Source organism: Papio anubis, chromosome 14 (assembly GCF_008728515.1).
Source record: "Papio anubis isolate 15944 chromosome 14, Panubis1.0, whole genome shotgun sequence".
In the NCBI taxonomy this organism is placed as follows: Eukaryota; Metazoa; Chordata; class Mammalia; order Primates; family Cercopithecidae; genus Papio; species Papio anubis.
The window spans coordinates 54,398,532-54,420,349 of NC_044989.1; the positions used below are offsets into that span (position 1 = coordinate 54,398,532).

The 21,818-nt window shown below is 43.7% G+C and overlaps 1 protein-coding gene across 5 annotated transcripts in view; it reads right to left on the minus strand.

Annotated features, from left to right (window-relative positions):
- The window catches only part of PSME4 (proteasome activator subunit 4), a 106,777-nt gene extending 101,306 nt beyond the window's left edge, over positions 1 to 5,471 (minus strand). For 2 of the 5 annotated variants that reach the window (XM_031655159.1, XM_031655156.1), the window contains exon 1: positions 5,026 to 5,290. In XM_031655159.1, the coding sequence (XP_031511019.1) occupies positions 5,026 to 5,267 (242 nt within the window). In that variant the 5' untranslated portion in view covers positions 5,268 to 5,290. Of the gene's footprint in view, positions 1 to 5,025 lie in introns of all 5 variants that reach the window. The other 3 variants (XR_004178252.1, XM_031655157.1, XM_031655160.1) reach the window with 3 other exon arrangements.
- Between the last annotated feature and the right edge of the window lie 16,347 nt (positions 5,472 to 21,818).

Genomic DNA, 21,818 nt, shown 5'->3' on the forward strand with positions numbered 1-21,818 from the left:
GTGTTTTGGAGCCCTCAGGAGGTTTCAGAAGTTCTATTATCAAGAAGTAGTATTTCTTTTTTTTTTTTTTTAATGAGTGGGGTTTTAATTTGCCTGAGGAATCCAATTTCATGTTTAAAATTTTGGGGTTTTTTAAATTTTTTTTATTTTTATTTTTTGGTTTTTTTGAGTTAGAGTCTCACTCTTTCACCCAGGTTGGAGTTCAGTGGTGCGATCGCGGCTCACTGCAGCCTCCCCCTCCCGGGTTCAAGCAATTCTCCTGCCTCAGCCCCCTGAGTAGCTGGGATTACAGGCACCCGCCACCACACCCAGTTGTTTGTGGAGTTTTTTTGTATTTTCAGTAGGGACAGGGTTTCCCCATGTTGGTCAGGCTGGTCTCGAACTCCTGACCTTGTGATCCACCCGCGTCGGCCTCCCAAAGTGCTGGGATTACAGGCGTCAGCCACCGCGCCTGGCCAAAATTTGGTTTTTTAACACCCCACTACTGGTGCCACGTGGTGGCTCATGCCTGTATTCCCAGCACTTTGGGAGGCCGAGATGGGTGGATCATTTGGGGCCAGGAGTTTGAGACAGCCTGGGCAACATGGCGAAACCCCCTCTCTACTAAAAATACAAACATTCGTCAGGTGTGGTGGCACTCATCTGCAATGCCAGCTACTTGGAGGCAGAGACACGAGGATTGCCTGAACCTGGGAGGCACAGGTTGCAGTGAGCTGAGATTGTGCCACTGCACTCCAGCCTGGATGACAGAGTGAGACTCTGTCTCAAAAAAAATAAAAATAAAAAATAAAACACTCTACTACTAAATTTAAAGTTTGAAAACCCACTAATAATCTAAATTCTCACCAGGATAATAATGTTAGACAGGGCATGGTGGCTCATGCCTATAATCCCAACACTTTCGGAAGCCGAGGCGGGCAGATCACTTGAGGTCAGGAGTTTGAGACTGGCCTGGCCAACATGGTGAAACCCTGTCTCTACTAAGAATACAAAAAAATTAGCCAGGCATGGTGGCACATGCCTGTAATCCCAGCTACTCTGTCCTGGGCAACAGAGCAAGACTCTGTCTCAAAAAAATAATAATAAAAAAATTAAAAAAGATAATAATGTTGGTGGCAAGGCCAGATATACCTCACGTACAGATAACCTGAGGTGTTCTAACTAGCACTCACTGCCTCTCATGAAAGGTCCAGAAAGGCAAGGGGGCAAAATCAAGTTTTTTGAGTTGTTTGTTGTTGTTTTTGAGACAGAGTCACTGCAACCTCCACCTCCCAGATTCAAGCGATTCTCCTGCCTCAGTCTCCTGAGTAGCTGGGATTAAAGGCGCACGCCACCATGCCAGGCTAATTTTCTTAATTTTAGTAAAGATGGGGTTTCACCATGTTTGTCAGGCTGGTCTCGAACTCCTGACCTCATGATCCGTCTGCCTCGGCCTCCCAAAGTGCTGGGATTACAGGCGTAACAAAATCAAGTTTTAAGAATACCTTTCTTCAACTCCCTGCATTCTCTACATGGGCCATACAAGTTATCTACCAATATTTCACTTACAGTGTCCAGCTGAGCTGTCTGCCATTGTCCAAAGACCATTAATTTGTTCCTACTTTCTCTAATTTGTTTCAAGTTCTCTGATTTGTTTCCTCCCTTATTAAAAATTTGCCTTGTGATACATTACATCACACAACTTCTCTTGACCAGTTCTAGTACATTAAACTGTCTATATCTCACTGGAAAAAGCCTATATCACATGGCAAAGTATTTGAAAATATAGAAATAACCTTTCTTCAGAGATGCTAAACAGACCTGCAAGTTTAGAAATGGATTGAAACTACTAAAAATGAAGAAAAAAGTCAAAAAGAAGGGTTGGCGCGGTGGCTCAGCCTGTAATCCTAGCACTTTGGGAGGCCGAGGCACGCAGATCACCTGGGCTCGAGACCAGTCTTGCCAACATGGTGAAACCCCGTCTCTACTAAAACTACAAAAATTAGCCAGGCATGGCAGCATACAACTGCAATCCCAGCTACTCAGGAGGCTGAGGCAGGAGAATCGTTTGAACAGGGGAGGTGGAGGTGGAGGTTGCAGTGAGTGAGATACTGCCACGGCACTCCAGCCTGGGCGACAGAGTGAGACTGTCTCCAAAAAAAAAAAAAAAAAAGTCAAAAAGAGGGACCAAATATAAAGCCTGAGAACCTCCCAAACCAGAACTTGGTCCCAAACACACCTCTGACGTCCAGATTAGGGGTGCACAGTTCTGTTTGGCAAGATAGTCCCAGTAACTCTCAACTGCATTTACACTTTGGTCTTTAGGAATGTACCTGATCTATGCAACTGTTTCTAGTATTTTACAAATTATTCAAACAGTTCTTATAGAAAGATACACACAACGACTGATGTGAAGCTTGACAGGATTAAAAAAATAAAACTGCAGAATACCAGAGTAGAAATGCTTCTCAAGAATTTAGTCCAGGTCAGGTGCGGTGGCTCACACATGTAATCCCAGCACTTTGGGAGGCCGAGGCAGGCAGATTGCTTGAGGTCAGGAGTTCAAGACCAGCCTGACCAACATGGTGAAACCCTCTCTCTACTAAAAATACAAAGAAAGTAGCCAGGCGTGGTGGCACTCGCCTATAATCCCACCTGCCTGGGAGGCTGAGGCAGGAGAATCACTTGAACCCGAAAGGCAGGGGATGCAGTGAGCCAAGATCCCGTCACTGCACTCCAGCCTGGGAAACAGCAAGACTCCATCTCAAAAAAAAAAAAAAAGAATTATTTAGTCCAATCTCCTCATTTCACGCACAAGAATACTGAAACACATGATTAAGTAACTTTCCCACAGTCTCAGGGCTAGTGGGAGAAACTAGATTTTCTTTTCATTACCACTTTCTATTCTACGAAGTACTAAATATGATCACCACTCAGCTTTCGTCACACGTTTTGGCATTATTCAGATGTTCACTTATGCAACACAGAAGGCTTAAAAAACAAGCACAACTATAAACAGGTCACCTTAACATGACTTAGGAAAAAAACACACCCAAGATCACAACATGTCCCACTGCATTCAAAATGTCTCATAGTGCAATACCAAGAATCAGTTTCCAGCATTTAACCATTATACCAAAACAAAATTTTACCCGATAGCATTTCTTGTTGGTTATTTAGATATAAATGGTTATAGGTTCATGGGTATTAAGCCATCAGCAATCCAGTCCTAAACACCAAACATTAGCTCCACTGTTATTTTTAGCCCTTTCTAAGTAAAAACTTTTACCTAATAAGCCAAAATAACATAACCCGGACTGCTAATTTACCAAACTTGATAACAATAAATACTTCAGAAAACAATGTTTAAGTATGCCTTGGTAGATTCTAGGTTCATAAATCCAAACCAGATATGCCTTCGCACCATGGCATATGTATATACTGCATATCTAAAAAAAGCTGTTTGCGTCCCCAAAAATGGTAGGTATTCTCCCAGCAAGTCTAATCCAAGTGATTAAAATGGGGAATCACTGTAACAAAGTGACTATTTTTACTGTGCCTGAGTAACACAAAAACCTAGGAGTCTCACTTCAAAAAGCATTTGGATTGTAACTATTTATGAAGTATTCTTTTTTTGACTAAACGTGGTTCTCCCTGTTGCATTCCTGCTTCTGCCGCCCCTCACCCCCATTCTCCTAAGGATCGTTAACACCAAAAACTTCTTTATACTCTAGTCAGGAGGAGAGCTGTTAACCTTGACATTTTATGATCACTCTCTGAAGAGGGCAAATTACATGTTTCAGTTTTGCTTCTTTTTAATTTTAGTTCCCACCCACCCCTCAAGTGGAAATGAGAAATTTGTCAGAGGCTCCTTAATAATTGGCAGACGAGAATCAACCAGTGAAGAAATATGGACAAAACTATTACAAAACCCTGAGTCATCACTCAGTTCAATCAGTAGATTTGGGTAAACACTGAATGAGTGACTTACGTCTTGTGTGTTCACCCATCCATACTCACATGCGTGAACATACCATGTTACTAGATTTTATGTACAGTTAACCAAACAAGATACAGCAAAATTATTTCTTAAAAAGCTCTTCGGACACAGTAAAGATGCCCACCCAGCAGGTAAATGTAACCTTTCCTCCCCCACTGTATTTTTATTCTTTGTTTTTTGTTTTTTTTTCTAATTTCAGTGACACTATAGTTTGAAGCTAGTTTACAAACAGAACTCCTGAAACTGATTCAGGTAATCTATGTTAATCTGAGTAACTCAAAATATTAACACAAGCCTGATACGAGTATCGCCGTGGACATCCTGACAGTGCTCTTCCCTACTTTCCTCAGTATCTTAAAGGCCTCTCCAAAAGAAATGTCACAACAGGAACAACACACAATCCTTAGGATCTTAAACAACATTGTCCACATTAACGTCTAAGACGTTAAGCTCAAGAATGAAGTCTGACTTTAAACCAACCTTTTCGATCAACTCCGCCAGGTCTGAGCGGGCCCCAAAAAAGCAGAACCCTTAAGTTTCCCAATGGTCTCCTTTCCATTCAGAAAGTTACTAGACGCCAACGGAGATGTGAAGAGGCGGGGATCGTAGGGGAAGGAAGAACCGGAGGAAGCAGGGAGAGAAGTCACAGAACTCCCCCAAAGGCAAATCCTCTCTGCCCCGCCTCTCCTATGCGCAAAGATCCACGGAGGACCCTTGGGAAAGGCTTACCTCTCTCCCTCGGGGCCGGGGCCCTTAGGCTCCCCAGGTCCCCCCAGGTGGGAAGACAACAACCCGAACACTTCGGGAGAAGCAGATGGAGAAGACGTGCAGGGCTGGTGAGGACCCGGGAATCCCGGTAAGAAAGTGTCAGGGAGGACGGCGTGAGTGCTTCACAGGCTCTGTCACGACCCTGGGACCACCGCTCGGGGACAGCTCCAGCGAGGACAGAGCTAAGGGTCCAGTCCTCTGGACAAAGAGCACCCATCCCCGACACCTCTCACTAAGCCTCTCCCCCCGGCCCGGCCTGCAGGCCCGGGCACACTTACGTGGAGAGTTTCCTGGTCCAGAAGAGGCCCCCGGGCCACAGCTCTTGGAGCTGCACCGCCCGGCCCAGGTTGCATTTGATCTGGGCCAGCTGCAAGTCGGACTCGGCGTCTAGCCGCTCGGCGTAGGGCAGCAGCTTGTTGTAGACGATCTCCTTCTGCGGGACGAAGCCCCGCGGGCCCGGCTCGGGACGCCCGCCCGGCTCCGGGGGCTCTCCGACTCTCGCCCGTTCGGCCAGCTCCATGAGCCCAGGGACACCCCCCCTACCCCCTCCCACCCTAACCCTCCCCGACCCCCACCCCTCTCCGGGCTCCGCCTCCTCCGCGTCTTCGTCGCCCTGCGGCCGCCGGCGGCCCGTCGCCCTCTGACCGATCGCTAGGCCCCCTTCCCTGGCCGGCGTGCTGCTGGGCCCCGCGCGGTTCCCGGTTCGTTGGCGGCGGCAGCGGCCGCTCTGCCCGCCCCGCACCGGCTCGGCTGGTGACGCTGCAGCCGCCGGGCTCAGAGGTTCCGGACCGGTCTCAAGTCACTTCCGGGGCGGGGTGGGGCGGAGCGACGGCGTCGGGGGAGGCGGTGGTGGCGGCAGCTGGAGCCCAGCGGGCCGTGCCTTCCTTGCCGTGGGCCCGGCTCGGAGCCCCCACCCCGGGCCTCACCGGCCCAGCGCGAGGCTGCCTCACCGGAAACACGAGGCCGAATTCCAAGCTATTGTCCTGCTTCGCCGGGGGTCGCGCACTCCAGGTGGCGCCCACCGTAGCCCCAGTCGCGGCGACAGGTTCGCCAGGTCGGCCTGGTCCCCCTAGCCGAGCAGCCCCGGCTTTTAGGTTACAGGGATTCATGGAAAAGCCTGCGTACCCACTTGCTCCTTATAGATTTATTTACTCCTTCCCGCTTGTTCCTTATAGATTTAATTATTCTGTCCCCTTTAAGTCCCCATCTTTCTGGTATTCTGGCCGCCATCATTCCAAGGAAGAAAATCGTTAACTCACTGAATAAATGCTAATTGAACAACTGTTTTGTGTGTAAGGCACTCCGTTTAGGCTATTGAGATGGAAAGTTTACCCTGGTTTCTGCCCTCCCAAGGACTTAGTCTAGCAGAGATAAAGACGTGAATTACAAGATAATGCTCTTAATTGCTAGATAAGTACAGGAAGCCTTAGAAACTCTAAAGAGAAGTTCAAACTAGGGGGTTGAGAGGGTGTCAGTTTCCTAGAAGTGATACTTAAATTAAGCTGTAAGGGTTGAGTGCAAAGTTGATTAGAAAAAGGAGGGAGGAGAACACGTATTTAGCTGAGAGAACAGCTCTTGAGGCTGCAAGCATGTATTCTAAAAATTCAAATTTCAAAATAGCGTAAGAGAGGGGACGGAGAAATGAGACTGAGAAGGAAATCCTAAGGAATTCAGAGCTTTATTCTAGAGACAAACTTCCAAAAGATTTTAAGCATAGCAGTGGGATGATATAATTTACATTTTTAAAGAATCACTCTGGCGGCCGGGCGCGGTGGCTCACGCCTGTAATCCCAGCACTTTTGGCAGGCCGAGGCGGGCGGATCACCAGGTCAGGAGTTCGAGACCAGCCTGGCCAACATGGTGAAACCCGGTCTCTACTAAAAATACAAAACAATTAGCCGGGCATGGTGGCGGACGCCTGTAATCCCAGCTTCTCGGGAGGCTGAGGTAGGAGAATCGCTTGAAACCGGAAGGCAGTGGTTGCAGCGAGCCGAGATCGCGCCAGGGCACTCCACCCTGGGCAAAAAGAGCGCAATTCCGTCTCAAAAAAAAAAAAACAAATTCACTCCGGCTCTCTGGCTTCGTCTGGAAAATTGGTTGCAACTGACAAGATTGGGAACTGGAGGACCCCTTAAGGTGTGACATAATTATGGCCTGGATGTCAGTTGAAATTGAGAGCTACTGCAGCAGAATGGCTTGGGCTTAGTAGTTGACTGAAAGTGGAAAATTAAAAAGGAAAGAGACAAGATGACGCTGGGTAGATAGGTGAAGTCCTTCAATGAGATAAAGAACACAGCAGAAACAGCTTGGGAGGCAGAATGCCTATGGGATGGGTATGTTGACATACGTATCAGGAGGGGGATCTAAACTGAGATATGGATTAGCGATGACAGGAGGGAAGGAAATAGACAGTATGAAAAAATAGGGCCCTTGAAAAATCTCTGAGGAACCCCACATTTAAGGACAGACAGAGAAAAGGAAGATAGGCCACAAAGAGTATTCACAAAAAGCAGTAAGAGAGAGGAAGAGTTCTAGGAAACTTGGCATTACTAAAACCAGAGTGTCTCATATGGAGAAGTGAACAATCCTACCTTAGGCAGCTAACAGTCAAATGAAGTGAAACCTGAAAAGGGTTTATTGGATAGTTTATTGATAAAGCACATAAGAACAGTTTCATTGGAGTGTAGAATGGAAATCTGATTATGGTGACAAAGGACAAATGTGAAGTGAATAAATATAGGCAGCAAATATGAACAATCTTTTAAAAATGGGGTAGGGAAAGCAAGAAAGAGATGAGGAGGTACTTGGAATACAAAGAGGGATTTTTGAATGTGGGATATATATGTGTGTGTGTGTGTGTGTGTGTATTTTTTTTTTTTTTTTTTTTTTCTTCTCACTCTGTTGCCCAGGTTGGAGTGCAATGGATCCATCTCGGCTCACTGCAATCTCCTCCGCCTCCCAGGTTCAAGTGATTCTTCTGCCTCAGCCTCCCAAGTAGCTGGGACCACAGGTGTGTGCTACCGCATCAGGCTAATTTTTTTTTTTTTCTTTTTCAGTATTTTTGGGAGAGACAGGCTTTCACCATATTGGTCAGGCTGGTCCGGAACTCCTGACCTCGTGGTCTGCCCGCCTTGGCCTCCCAAAGTGTTGGAATTACAGGTGTGAGCTGCTGAGCCCAGCCATATTTAGGTATATTTATATATGGATGAAAAGGAGCCAATGGAGAGAGAAGTTAAAGATACATGGGTAAGGACGACAAAGAGTGGGAGAGAATATGGAGTCATTGACCTTTAGAAGTGAATCAAACTGCTTCTGTTGTCATAGGAGGAAAGCAGGGAAGGAAGGATAGGTGCAGATGCAGGAATGTTTGGTACTGGAAGTTGAAGAAGTTCTTTCTATAGTTTCTATTTTTTCCTATGAAACGAGAATGAGAATTATGGGGAAGTGGTAGGTAGATTTGAGGAAATTGAAGAAGGCCTCGAGTAGTTTCAAAATTCAGAGAACTGATTTTAAAAGTTAGAATTGTTTGTCAGGTAAGGCTGGAAGCTTGAATTTACTATTATCTATCTGTCTGCACAATTTAGTGATTTTTTTTCCCCAATACTATTTAGCAGCCAAGATTGTGTGACATACAGTATATAGTAGTGACATACTAGAATGACAAAAGATCAAGAGAATGTTTTTTATGTTGCTAGTAGTGATGGTAGTGGTGTTAGCTACCATTCATTGAGCATTTCTTTCTGCCAGTGCTTTACCTACATTATCTCCCTGAATTCTCGAGAGATAATTGAGTTGAAAGAGAGTAAAGTCTAAGTTTGGTTAAAGTGTAAGTGAAGAGAGTAGAAGCTAATAGGGAAGGACTAGAGAGATGTCAAGAGACTTACATCCTGATGAGCTATAAGGTAAAGATGAAAGGATTCACCTGAGCAAGGGATCTAGAAAAATAGAAATGTTTGGATTTAAGATTTCAAAGAGACCAGCCTGGCCAATATGGTGACACCCCTTCTCTACTAAAAATACAAAAATTAGCCTGGCATGGTGGCATGCACCTGTAATCCCAGCTACTCGGGAGGCTGAGGCAGAAGAATTGCTTAAACTGGGGAGGCAGAGGTTGCAGTGAGCTGAGATCGCACCACTGCATTCCAACCTGGCGACAGAGTGAGACACTGTCTCAAGAAAAAAAAAAAAGATTTCAAAGAAGCAGTCCCAGATGACGTTGAACTCCCTAGAAAGAAACATATGAATTGGAAAAGTTGAGGAAATTAGGGGAGCAAGCAAAGTAAGGTCTCTTCCTGTTATTCTAAATAAAGTTTCACGGAAAACACTATCGAAATGCTTCTGGGTGAGAAAGTTAGAAGACCTGTCTTCTGGCCGGGCGCGGTGGCTCACGCCTGTAATCCCAGCACTTTGGGAGGCCGAGGCGGGCGGATCACAAGGTCAGGAGATCGAGACCACGGTGAAACCTCGTCTCTACTAAAAATACAAAAAATTAGCTGGGCGCGGTTGTGGGCGCCTGTAGTCCCAGCTACTCGGGAGGCTGAGGCAGGAGAATGGCGGGAACCCGGGAGGCGGAGCTTGCAGTGAGCTGAGATCCGGCCACTGCACTCCAGCCTGGGCGACAGAGCGAGACTCCGTCTCAAAAAAAAAGAAGACCTGTCTTCTGGTCTGCTCATTAGTGGAGACAGTAATCCAAAGTCTGGGGTGGATTTTCTCTTCTCAGTCCAACTTGTTATCTCTTGAAGGTCAGGAGACTCTGCCAAAGGATAACAGCACGTTATCCTTTTGAGGCTGGGCTGGGTGGCTCACGCCTGTAATCCCAGCACTTTGGGAGGACAAGGCAGGTGGATCACGAGGTCAGGAGATCAAGAGCATCCTGGCTAACATGCGGAAACCCCGTGTCTACTAAAAATACAAAAAATTAGCCAGGCGTGGTGGCACGCGCCTGTAGTCCCAGCTACTTGGGCGGCTGAGACAGGAGAATCGCTTGAACCCGGGAGGCAGAGGTTGCAGTGAGCCAAGATCACGCAGCTGTACTCCAGCCTGAGTGACACAGCGAGACTCTCTTAAAAACAAAACAAAACAAAACAAAAAACAGGACATTATCCTTTTAACCAGACGCGGAGGGAGACACTGACTTCTTATCACACTCCTCAAGGAAACAGACTATAATCACTCTTCTTGCAAGACCCAGAAAATGCAGTGGCCCTTCAAAGAAAATATTCTGAAGAGAGAGGTTCCTTCTCAAGCTGGAGGGATTAGCAGAGACAATTTTCAATCAAATATTTATGTCTTTCATGTGCTTACTGGACCACTAATTAATAATCCACTCATTAGCAGTGAACAGAAAATGACAGATTGTTAGTGTCACATCTTGCCCATCTTGGTTTTCTCTGTATATATGATATACTTGGGGCTAGAGATATATTGGCAAGTGAATGAATCTCTGTTGCCAGAAACATAATCTTTTTTTTCTTTTTTAGACAGGGTCCCACTCTGTCTTCCAGGCTGGAGTACAATGGCACAATCACAGCTCACTGCAGCCTCCACTTCCTGGGCTCAAGTGATTCTCCCACTTCAGCCTCCCAAGTAGCTGGGACTACAGGTGCACGCTACCATGCCCGGCTAATTTTTAATTTCTTGTAGAGACAGAGTCTCAATATATTGCCCAGGCAGGTGTTAAACTCCTGGGCTCAAGCAATCTGCCTGCCTCAGCCTCCTCCCAAAGTGCTGGGATCACAGGGGTTAGCCACCACACCTGGCCAGAAACATAATCTTTAGAAATATTTGAATTAGAGTGACTCATTGCAATGTAATTAAATATCCAGGCTTCTGCTGAATTGCAGTTATTAAAGGAACAAGAATGTTAGATCTGTTCTGAGGATTTGGTAGGAAAAAAAGAATATTAGATCTGAGAAATGTTGAGAAGTTTTTTCTAGTTCCTGTAGGATTTTTAAGTTTTGAATTTTTCATTCAAAAATCATTTTCATCCAGCCATTGTATCCACTTCACTTAATTTGAACTAGAGTATATGTGGAGTTCAGTTTCTCATAAGGTAAATCACAGCTAAAGGAATGAATTTTTCTCTCATTATTTTAGGCATTTATTAGGCATTCTGTCATTTCACTAAAATGTAGTTAGATGTGGGCTTCTTTTTATTTATTTTTGGGGGGATTTGTATTTCTTGAGTCAAAAGATTCATCTTCATCTCCTCTCCTTGTAGAATTCCTATTAGACATTTGTTTTAAGTTCTCATTCTAATATCCATATTTCTTTTCCTTCTTTTTTTTTTCTTTTTTTGAGACAGAGTCTCTCTCTGTCACCCAGGCTGGTGTGCAGTGGCGTGATCTGGGCTCACTGCAACCTCCACCTTCTGAGTTCAAGCGATTCTTCTGCTTTAGTTTCCCAAGTAGCTGGGACTACAGGCGCACGACACCATGCCCAGCTAATTTTTGTATTTTTTTTTTTTTTAAGTAGAGATGAGGTTTCACTTTGCTGGCCAGGGTGGTCTCAAACTCCTGACCTCATGATCCACCCACCTCAGCCTCCCAAAGTGTTGGGATTACAGGCATGAGCCACCGCGCCCGGCCCCATATTTCTTTTAGTTTGCAAGTCTTTGACTTTCTACCTCATTCTGGATGGCATTATCAGATCAGTTTCTAGTTCTGGAATTCTTTATTCATCTGTCTGTGATCTGCTGCTTAACCTGACCATTGAGCTTTTCGTTTCCATATTTTTCATTTTATTTATTTGTGTGTGTGTATGTGTATGTGTGACAAAGTCTCATTTTTGTCACCCAGCTTAGAGTGCAACGGCATGATCTTGGCTCACTGCAACCTCCGCCTCCGGGGCCCAAGTGAGCCTCCCAAATAGCTGGGATTACAGGCACCCGCCACCATGCCTGGCTAATTTTTGTATTTTTAGTAGAGATGGGGTTTCACCATGTTGGCCAGGCTGGTCTCAAACTCCTGACCTCAGGTGAACCTCCCACCTCGGCCTCCCAAAGTGCTGAAATTACAGGCATGAGCCACTGCACCCAGCCATTTTTCATTTTAGACATTCTATTTTATTGTTGTCTGAGTCTATGTATTCCATTTTTCATTGAGTTTTGTTCTTTATGGCTCCAATGATTAATTATTTATACATGTTTAATTATTTTAGAAAATTATACTTAAACACGCTTTCTACAACCTAAAATTCTTAGGGATGTTATTGTGTTTACTGATCTTTGCTCTTGTTGGATTTTCTTCTACTTGTGTTTTGTAATTTGGTATATTATGAGATCGTCTTCAGAAGGTACTTTTTTACTCCGTGGGAATTGCATGTGATGCAGAGCAATTTTTTGTTTGCTTGCACCAGATCCATAGATGTATCACAGGCCCACTGCCAATCAACATTTATGTTTATTTTTCACGCGGGAGATAGAGGTTGCAGTGAGCCGAGATTGTGCCACTGCACTCCAGCCTGCATGACAGCTATACTCTGTCTCAAAACAAACAGACAAATGAACAAAAATATTTATGTTCATTTTTCAGCTGGTATAAATTTGTATTTCTAGCCTATGCAAGTGTCAGGCCTGGGAATTTAACCCTTGAAGAGTTCTGTTTTTATGCAGTATTTTACTTCCAACTCCCTTAGGTCCCAGATTTGAACTTCTATCCATCGGTAGATATTAAAACCCAAGTCACTGCCGGGCTCATGCCTGTAATCCCAGCACTTTGGGAGGCCGAGGAGGGTGGATCACGAGGTCAGGAGTTTGAGACCAGCCTGACCAACATGGTGAAACCCCGTCTCTACTAAAAATTCAAAAAAATTAGCTGGGTGTGGTGGCGTGCGCCTGTAATCCCAGCTACTCAGGAGGCTGAGGCGGGAGAATCACTTGAACCTGGGAGAGGGAGGTTGCAGTGAGCTGAGATTGTGCCACTGCACTCCAGCCTGGGCAACAGAGCAAGACTCCATCTCAATAAATTAATTAATTAATTAAAAATTAAAAACCAAGTCGCTTGCTGTTTCTGGATTCAGTAACACTGCCTCAAATTTGATCCACTCAGCTCACATACTTAACATTCTGACTTTCCTTTCCTCTGTGTCTGGCATCTGGAGATTTCCTTTTTCTGTGTGTGAGCTCATTTATGGTTATCTGTTGTTGTTATGTTTAATATAACCATTCCTGGCTCAGGCTGGCACATCTGGAACTGGAAAACCATTAATAAATAAACTTCTGGCTGGGCATGGTGGCTCACGCGTATAATCTCAGCATTTTGGGAGGCTGAGGCAGGTAGATCACTTGAGGTCGAGATCAGCCTGGCCAACGTGGAGAAACCCCATCTCTACTAAAAATACAAAAATGAGCCAAGCATGGTGGCACATGCCTGTAATCCCAGCTATTTGGGAGGCTGAGACAGGAGAATCGCTTGAACTCAGGAGGCAGAGGTTGCAGTGAGCTGAGATCAGGCCACTGCACTCCAGCCTGGGTGACAGAGCGAGACTCCATCTCAAGAAAAAGAAGAAGAAGAAAAAAAAGAACTTCTACTTCTAAAATATTATAGAAATTATTGGGAGCAAAAATTGGGAATATAAATGGTTAAGAGCTTTCTTAGAGTCCTCATCAAATCTTGTAGGTGATTAGTGATACCTGTCCACCAGGTTATATAGTCATGTGCAGCATAATGATGTTTTGGTCAAGTATGGACCACGAGACAGTGGCACCACAAGATTACAATGGAGTTGAAAAGTTCCTATAACTGAGTGAGGGTAGCCTAGCCCAAGGCATTACTCACATGTTTGTGGTGATGCTAATGTAAATGAACCTACTACACTTCCAGTTTATATAAGAGGACAGCACAGGCTGGGGGTAGTGGCTCACACCGGTAATTCCAGCACTTTGAGAGACCAAGATGGGCAGATGGCTTGAGCTCAGGAGTTCAAGACCAACCTGGACAATATAACAAAACCCAAATATTCGAAAATACATATTTGCAACATGGCAAAACCTTCTACCAAAAATACAAAAACGTTAGCTGGGTATGGTGGCACATTCCTGTGGTCCCAGCTACTCAGGAGTCTGAGGTGGGAGGATGGCTTAAGCCTGGGAGGCAGAGGTTGCACTGAGCTGAGATCGTGCCACTGCACTCCAGCCTGGATGACAGAGTAAGACCTCATCTCAAACTTAAAAAAAAGAGTATAGCATATATACTCATACAGCACATGATACTTGATAACAAAGGCTGTTACTAGTTTATGTATTTGCTATACTATACCTTTCATTGTTATTCTAAACTGTACTCCTTCTACTTATTAGAAAAAAAAAAAAAGGTAACTGTAAAACAGCCTCAGGCAGGTCCTTCAATAGGGGTTCAAGAAGAAGGGATTATTATAATAGGAGATGAAAGCTCCATGCATATTATTGCCCTTGAAGACCTTCCAGGGCGACAAGATGTAGAGGTAGAAGAGAGTGATATTAATGATCCTCACCCTGTGTAGGCCTAAGCTAATATGTGTGTTTGTGTCTTCATTTTTAACAAAAAAAAATTTTAAAAGAAAAAAACATATAAAAAATTTAAAATATAAAAGAACATAAAAAATAAGGATACAGGCTGGGAGCAGTGGCTCACACTTGTAATCCCATCACTTTGGGAGGCCGACGCAGGCGGATCACGAGATCAAGAGATCAAGACCATCCTAGCCAACATGGTGAAATCCCATCTCTACTAAAAATACAAAAATTAGCCGGGCACGGTGGTATGTACCTGTAGTCCCAGCTACTCGGGAGGCTGAGGCAGGAGAATCGCTTGAACCTGGGAGGCAGAGATTGCAGTGAGCTGAGATTGTGCCACTGCACTCCAGCCTGGCGGCAGAGCAAGACTCTGTCCCAGAAACAAAAAAAAAAGAATACAAAAATATTTCTGTACAGCAGTACAATGTGTGTTTTTGTTTTGTTTTGTTTTTGTTTTTGTTTTTAGACGTTGTCTCACTCTGTGGCCCAGACTGGAGTGCAGTGGCGTGATCTTGGCTCCCTGAAGCCTCCACCTCAAGGGATCCTCCCACCTCAGCCTCCCTAGTCGCTGGGATTAGAGGCTTGTGCCACCCTGCCTGGCTGTTTTGTATTTCTAGTGGAGACAAGTTTTCACCATGTTGGCCAGGCTGATCTGGAGCTTCTGACCTCAAGTGATTCACCCACCTTGGCCTCCCAAAGTGCTGGGATTATAGGCTTGAGCCACCACACCTGGCCGAATGTGTTTGTTTTTTAAGTTAAGTGTTATTATGAAAGAGTCAAAAAGTTAAAATTTAAAAGTTCATAGCTGGGACCATGGCTCACATCTATAATCCTAGCACTTTGTGAGGTCAAGGCAGGAGGATCACTTGAGCCCAGGAATTCAAGACCAGCCCTGGCAACATAGCAAGACTCCATTTCTACAAAAAATTTAAAAGTTAGCCAGGTGTGATGGAATGTGGCTGTAGTCCCAGCTACCTGGGAGGCTGAAGTGGGAGGACTGCTTAAACCTGGGAGGTGGAGGCTGCAGTGAGCCATGATCTCACTGCTGTATTCCAGCCTGGGAGATAGAGTGAGACCCTGTCTCAAAAAAAAATTTTTTTTTTTTGTTGCCCAGGCTGAAGTATCGTGGTGCTATCTCGGCTGACTGCAAGCTCCCCCTCCTGGGTTCACGCCATTCTCTCGCCTCAGCCTCCTGAGTAGCTGGGACTACAAGCACGTGCCGCCACGCCCAGCTAATTTTTTGTATTTTTAATAGAGACAGGGTTTCACTATGTTAGCCAGGATGGCCTCGATCTCCTGACCTCATGATCCGCCTGCCTTGACCTCCCAAAGTGTTGGGACTACAGGCGTGAGCCACTGCGCCCGGCCAAAAAAAGATTTTTTTTTAATAAAATGAAAAAGTTACAGTAAGCTAAATTTAATTTATTATTGAAGAAAGAAAATATTGAGTCCAGGCACTGTGGTTCACACCTGTAATCCCAGCAGTGTGGGAGGCCAAGGCATGAGGATTGCTTCAGCTAGTTCAAGACCAGGCTGGGCAACGTAGTGAGACCTCATCTCTACAAAAAATAAAAAAATAAAGAAAATACTGTTTATAAATTTAGTGTAACCTAAGTGTACAGTGTTTATAAAGTCTACAGTGTTGTATAATGATATCCTAGGCCTTCACATTCACCCACCACACACTCAGTCACTGACATAACCTAGAGCAACTTCTAGTTCTGCAAACTCCATTCACGGTAAGTGCCCTATATAGGTGTACTTTTTTTTTCTTTTTAGATAGGCTTTCACTCTGTTGCCCAGGTTGGAGTGCAATGGTGCAATCATAGCTCACTGCAGGGTTGACTTCCCTAGGCTCAGGTGATCCTCCCACCTCAGCCTCCCGAGTAGCTGTGACTACAGGTGTGTGCCACCATGCCCTGCTAATTTTCTATTTTTTGTAGAAACGGGGTTTTGCCATGTTGCCCAGCCTGGTCCCGAACTCCTGGGCTCAAGCCATTCATCCACCTCCACCTCTTAAAATGCTTGGATTATAGGTGTGAGCCACCACACCGGGCCAGGTGTACCATTTTTTATCTTTTATGCTGTATTTTTACTGCACCTCTTCTATGTTTAGATGCACAATTACTTACCATTGTGTTACAATTGCCTATAGTATTCAGTACAGACATGCTGTACAGGTTTGTAGCCTAGAAGTGTTACCGGTGGAGGGTGTCCAGGTATTTGGCATTTGAACAATGATTTGGACAAAACACACAAAACAAGGAAAGAATGAAGCAACAAAAGCAGAGATTTATTGAAAATGAAAGTACACTCCACAGGGTGGGAGTGGGCTGAGCATAGGGGCTCAGTAATTTTCCCATTACAGAATTTTCTGGGGTTTAAATACCCTCTAGTGATTTCCCATTGGCCACTTGGCATACACCCTAGGTAAGATTAGTGGTGGCCCACAATCAGTCTGATTGGTTGTGGAAAGCAACCAATCAGAGGCTGAAGTGAAGTTACAAGTTAAACCCTTAGGCAGAAGACTTGGCTCCCAATCAGTCTGATTGGTTGTAGAAAGAAACCAGTCAGAGATACTTTCAATTTTCCATTTGCCACGCAGAAAAAGGGGAGGGAGGTTGAAAAGGGAGTGGCCTCTGGTCCTTTCCTTACTTAGTTTTGGAAAGTTGGGATTTTCCTTTAGATTTAGTTCTAGGAAGTCAGTGTGAATCAGCCTTAGGTTACGGGCCACCAGACCCTATTCTCCTGCCTTGGAAACAACAGGTTACACCATATAGCCAAGGTGTATAATAGGACACATAAATCAGGTTTGTGTAAGTACACTCTGATGTTTGTATAATGATGAAATCGCCTAACAATACATTTCTCAGACATATCTCCGTCATTAAGTGACATATTTAATGATAAAAAATTTATTAAAACATGTATTTGGTATTTAAATACTAAAAGAGTTTTTCAGCACCACCAAATCTCTTTGTGTTTCTTCTTTTTGTCAAGCTGTGAATAATGTAGGAGGTGACAGCTCCCCTCATAATCAAATATAGTAAAGAGATGTATTTTTTAATGGTAGTTGAAAAAATTCACAATAGAATCAGTGAAGAGATAATAACTAATGCACAAAGAGGACGTACACTCTTTCCACCTACCCCCCAGTTTTCGTATGTATAAACAGAACAGACTTTGCTCATAGGCAGACGATAGGATTGTCTGCCTGCATAATTTGAATAGCCAGCAAGACATTCACACTTGATCACATCTGATATTTGAAGCGCTACTATTTCCAATCTGTTTCTTTGTACTAAGCAGAATATCCTTTGAAATTTACAGACACATAAGAGGGATAATATATCAAATCCCTAATTCTCCAGAGTGTATTATATATTCATTAATTCAGTAAACATTTATTTATGCCCCCGGAGTGCCAAGTCAGAGATCATTAGATGAATGACACAGTACCTGTCCTCAAGCAGTTCACTTTCTAGTAGACTGACAGATATGAAAACAGACAAAACTATAACCTAATGTCAGCTGGGATTTCCCTGCATCTTAAGATCTCTAGATACAACTAATTAAAACTCCCTTCCACCCACTGTCTAGAATTCAATCGCTCATCCAATAGTCTTATCAATTTTGAAAGATGGGACTCATATTTTTATGGTCACTCTCATCTCTAACCTTTGACTCCTGCTAAACTACCCCTGTTGAGTGATTGTCTTAGCATGAGGCTTCTGTTGTCCCAGTGTGGCACCGCTTCAACCCAAACATTAAGCCTGGCTATTTTCCTTGATTTTCACAATTTCCACATAACAAATCCTTCACAGATGACTCTGTGTGTGTGTGTGTGTGTGTGTATGTGTGTAATATAAATAGGTTCAGGGAGAACCAGGGATTTATATGCTGGAAATATGAACAACCTATAAGTTAGCATGAAATATTCCTTTTCCTGAAGATCCATTTCTGCATGGTTCCTGTTATTATGGAGCTCACTGGTTAGAGAGGGGCAGCCAGACAGTAAACAACTCACTTCACAGGTACTTAGTTATACTTTTATTAGACGCTTTAACAGGATAAATGTTGCTCTGGTTATGTAGAACAGGGGCACGTGGACTAGGATGCGAAGCCTAGACCAAATTCTTTGAGGAAGCAACATTTGATGAATGAAGACTTGGGGAGGAGGATGATTAGAAATGATTCAGCTAAGAAAATAGTGTGGGCCAGGCACAGTGTGGCTCATGCCTGTAATCCCAGCACTTTGACAGGCCAAGGTAGAAGGATCACTTGAGCCCAGGAGTTCAAGACCAACCTGGACAACATGGCGAAACCCTATCTCTACAAAAAATACAAAAATTAGCTGGGTGTGGTGTCATGTGCCTGTAGTCCCAGCTACTTGGGAGGCTGAGGTGGAAGAATCACTTGAACCCAGGAGGTTGAGGCTGCAGTGAGATGTGATTGCACCACTGCACTCCAGCCTGGGCAACAGAGCAAGACCCTGTCTCAAAAAAGAAAAGAAAACACTATGAATGGAAGCTTGAGTTAGAGGAAGAATTTGGCTTATATGAGAAATTAGAAAAACACCCATATGCTCAGAGAGAGAGATTAAGAATAGTACATACGGCTGCAGCAGAGTTAGATCATGTAGCACCTTGTAAATTGGGTTAAGAATTTTGAATTTTTTCTGAAAAGCTACTTCAGATATGTCAATACAGTTCTATGGGTAGTAACCAAATACTTGGAGGAAGCTGAAGGGGTGACATCTGACTCATCAAGTCTGGAAGGGAAGTTAATAAGCATATCCCAGCAGAGGCATCAGTATGTAGAAAGATCAAGAGTTTTCAGTGGGCCCAGTTAGGCCAGGGAACAATGAGTACAATGTGATAGGAGCACAGAAAATGTATATCATGGCAAGAGAAGAGACAAGGAGGCAAGCTGAGGCCAAATTACAAATGGTCATGGATTTGTGTGCTGGGAATTTATCCTGTAAGCGTTGAGGTAGGGGCATGACACAAGAGCCTTGTGGTTTAGAAAGATAACTCTGGGCGTTATCATCATCAACACCATCGTCATCATAACGAAGGTACCCAGCACATTGAAGAGGCAACCAGTGGTGGACAGTGAGGTGCTTTAGAGGTAAATGAAGAAGGCTAATAAATTAGCTAATTAGCTAGCAATTAGGAACAAGAGCTAATTTAAACTTCACACCAAAACTCAGTGAGGAAATTATAGCCCAATCCCACCTGAACATAGATGGAGAAACTCAGCAAAAATTCTGGCCAGGCAAGGTGGCTCATGTCTGTAATCCCAGCACTTTGGGAAGCCAAGGCGGGTGGATCACCTAAGGTCAGAAGTTTGAGACTAGCCTGGCTAGCATGGTGAAACCCCATCTCTACTAAAAATACAAAATTTGCTGGGTGTGGTGGTGCATGCCTGTAATCCCAGCTAATTGGGAGGCTGAGGCAGAAGAATCTCTTGAACCCAGGAGGCGGGGTTGCAGTGAGCCGAGATCGCACCATTGTACTCCAGCCTTGGCAACAAAAGCGAAACTTAAAAAAAAATTCTAGCAAATTGAATCCAGAAGAGTGTGTGTATACATATGTTATATAATATATATAATATAATATATAATATGATATATAATGTAATATATATTATATAATATATGCTATATTATATATGTTATATTATATATAATATATGCATGCACATATATAATATATGGTATATTATATGTAGTATATATAGTATGTATTATATTGCATGTATATATTGTACATATTGTATATATTGTATGTATGTATATATTGTATGTATCATATGTAATATAATATATAAGTATATATACTATATATAAGTATATATCATATGTAAGTTTGTATATATTGCATGTATGTATACATGTATATATTATATGTGTATATATGTACATATTGTATGTAAGTGTTATAGATTATATAATTATATATTATATATTGTATATTATATATGTTGTATACATACTATATATAATATAGTATATGTTGGGACCAAGCAGGGTTTATTGCAGGTACACAGGGCTAGTTCAATGTCAGAAAATCTACCAATAAGGCCGGGCGCGGTGGCTCAAGCCTGTAATCCTAGCACTTTGGGAGGCCGAGAGGGGCGGATCACAAGGTCAGGAGATCGAGACCATCCTGGCTAACACGGTGAAACCCCGTCTCTACTAAAAAGTACAAAAAACTAGCCGGGCGAGGTGGCGAGCGCCTGTAGTCCCAGCTACTCGGGAGGCTGAGCCAGGAGAATGGCGTAAACCCGGGAGGCGGAGCTTGCAGTGAGCAGAGATCCGGCCACTGCACTCCAGCCTGGGTGACAGAGCGAGACTCCGTCTCAAAAAAAAAAAAAAAAAAAGAAAATCTACCAATAAAATTCACTACCTTAATGCAAGACAAAACAAAACAAAACCCAACATCTTAACAAATGTAGGATGAATGCAGAAAAAGCATTTACTAGTCCATGATAACAATTTTTACCAAATAAGAAAATAAAAGTAAACTTCTTAAAACCTGATAAAATGTTTATCAATCTCTGTACCTAATAATGAAACTTTGGAAGCCAACACATTAAACTCAAGAACAAAACAAGGATGTTAATTTTATGAATAAGTTGAGCCAGGTTACACAACATTAATAAACAATCCTAAAATCTCAGTGGCTTAGGATTTAGCATTTTTTCATACTATATTCAATCTCGAGTGAAAAGGGGATCCTGCTTCATGTTGTCCTCACCCCAGGACCCAGGCTGATGGCTATCTGGAAAATACCCAACAGAAATGTGTGTACATATATGTATATATGTTCTCCAAAAGATATCTGCTTAAATATTCATAGCAGCACTACCCCAAAGAGGCTAAAATATAGAACTATCCAAATACCTATCAACATATCAACAGTATAATGGATAAACGGTGATATATTTGCACAATGAAATACTACTGCTTTAGCTGGGATGTTTGACCCTCCAAACCTCATGTTGCAATTTAATCCTCAGTGTTGGAGTTGGGGCCTGATGAAGGCGGATCATGGGGGCGGATCCCTCATGAACGGTTTGATGATCTTCCCCTAATGATGAGTGAGTTCAGGCTCTATTTGTTCCCATGAGATTTCAACTGAAAGCTAGCTGTTTAAAATAGCCTGGTTGACCAGCGCTTGGTGGTTCATGCCTGTAATCCCAGCACTTTGGGAGGCCGAGGCAGGAGAAGTACTTGAGGTCAGGAATTTGAGACCAGCCTGGCCAACATGGTGAAACCCCATCTCTACAAAAATACAAAAAATTAGCTGGGTGTGGTGGCGTTCATCTGGAATCCCAGCTCCTCGCAAGGCTGAGGCAGGAGAATCCCTTGAACCCAGGAGGCAAAGGTTGCTGGGAGCCGAGAGCACACCACTGCACTACAGTCTGAGCAACAGAATGAGATTCCATCTCAATAATAATAATAATGAAAATAAATAAATAAATAAAATAAAATAGCCTGGCATCTTCCCTCTTTCTGTTTCCTCTTCTCTCACCATGTGCTCTTTGCACATGCTGTCTCTTCTTCCCCTTCCA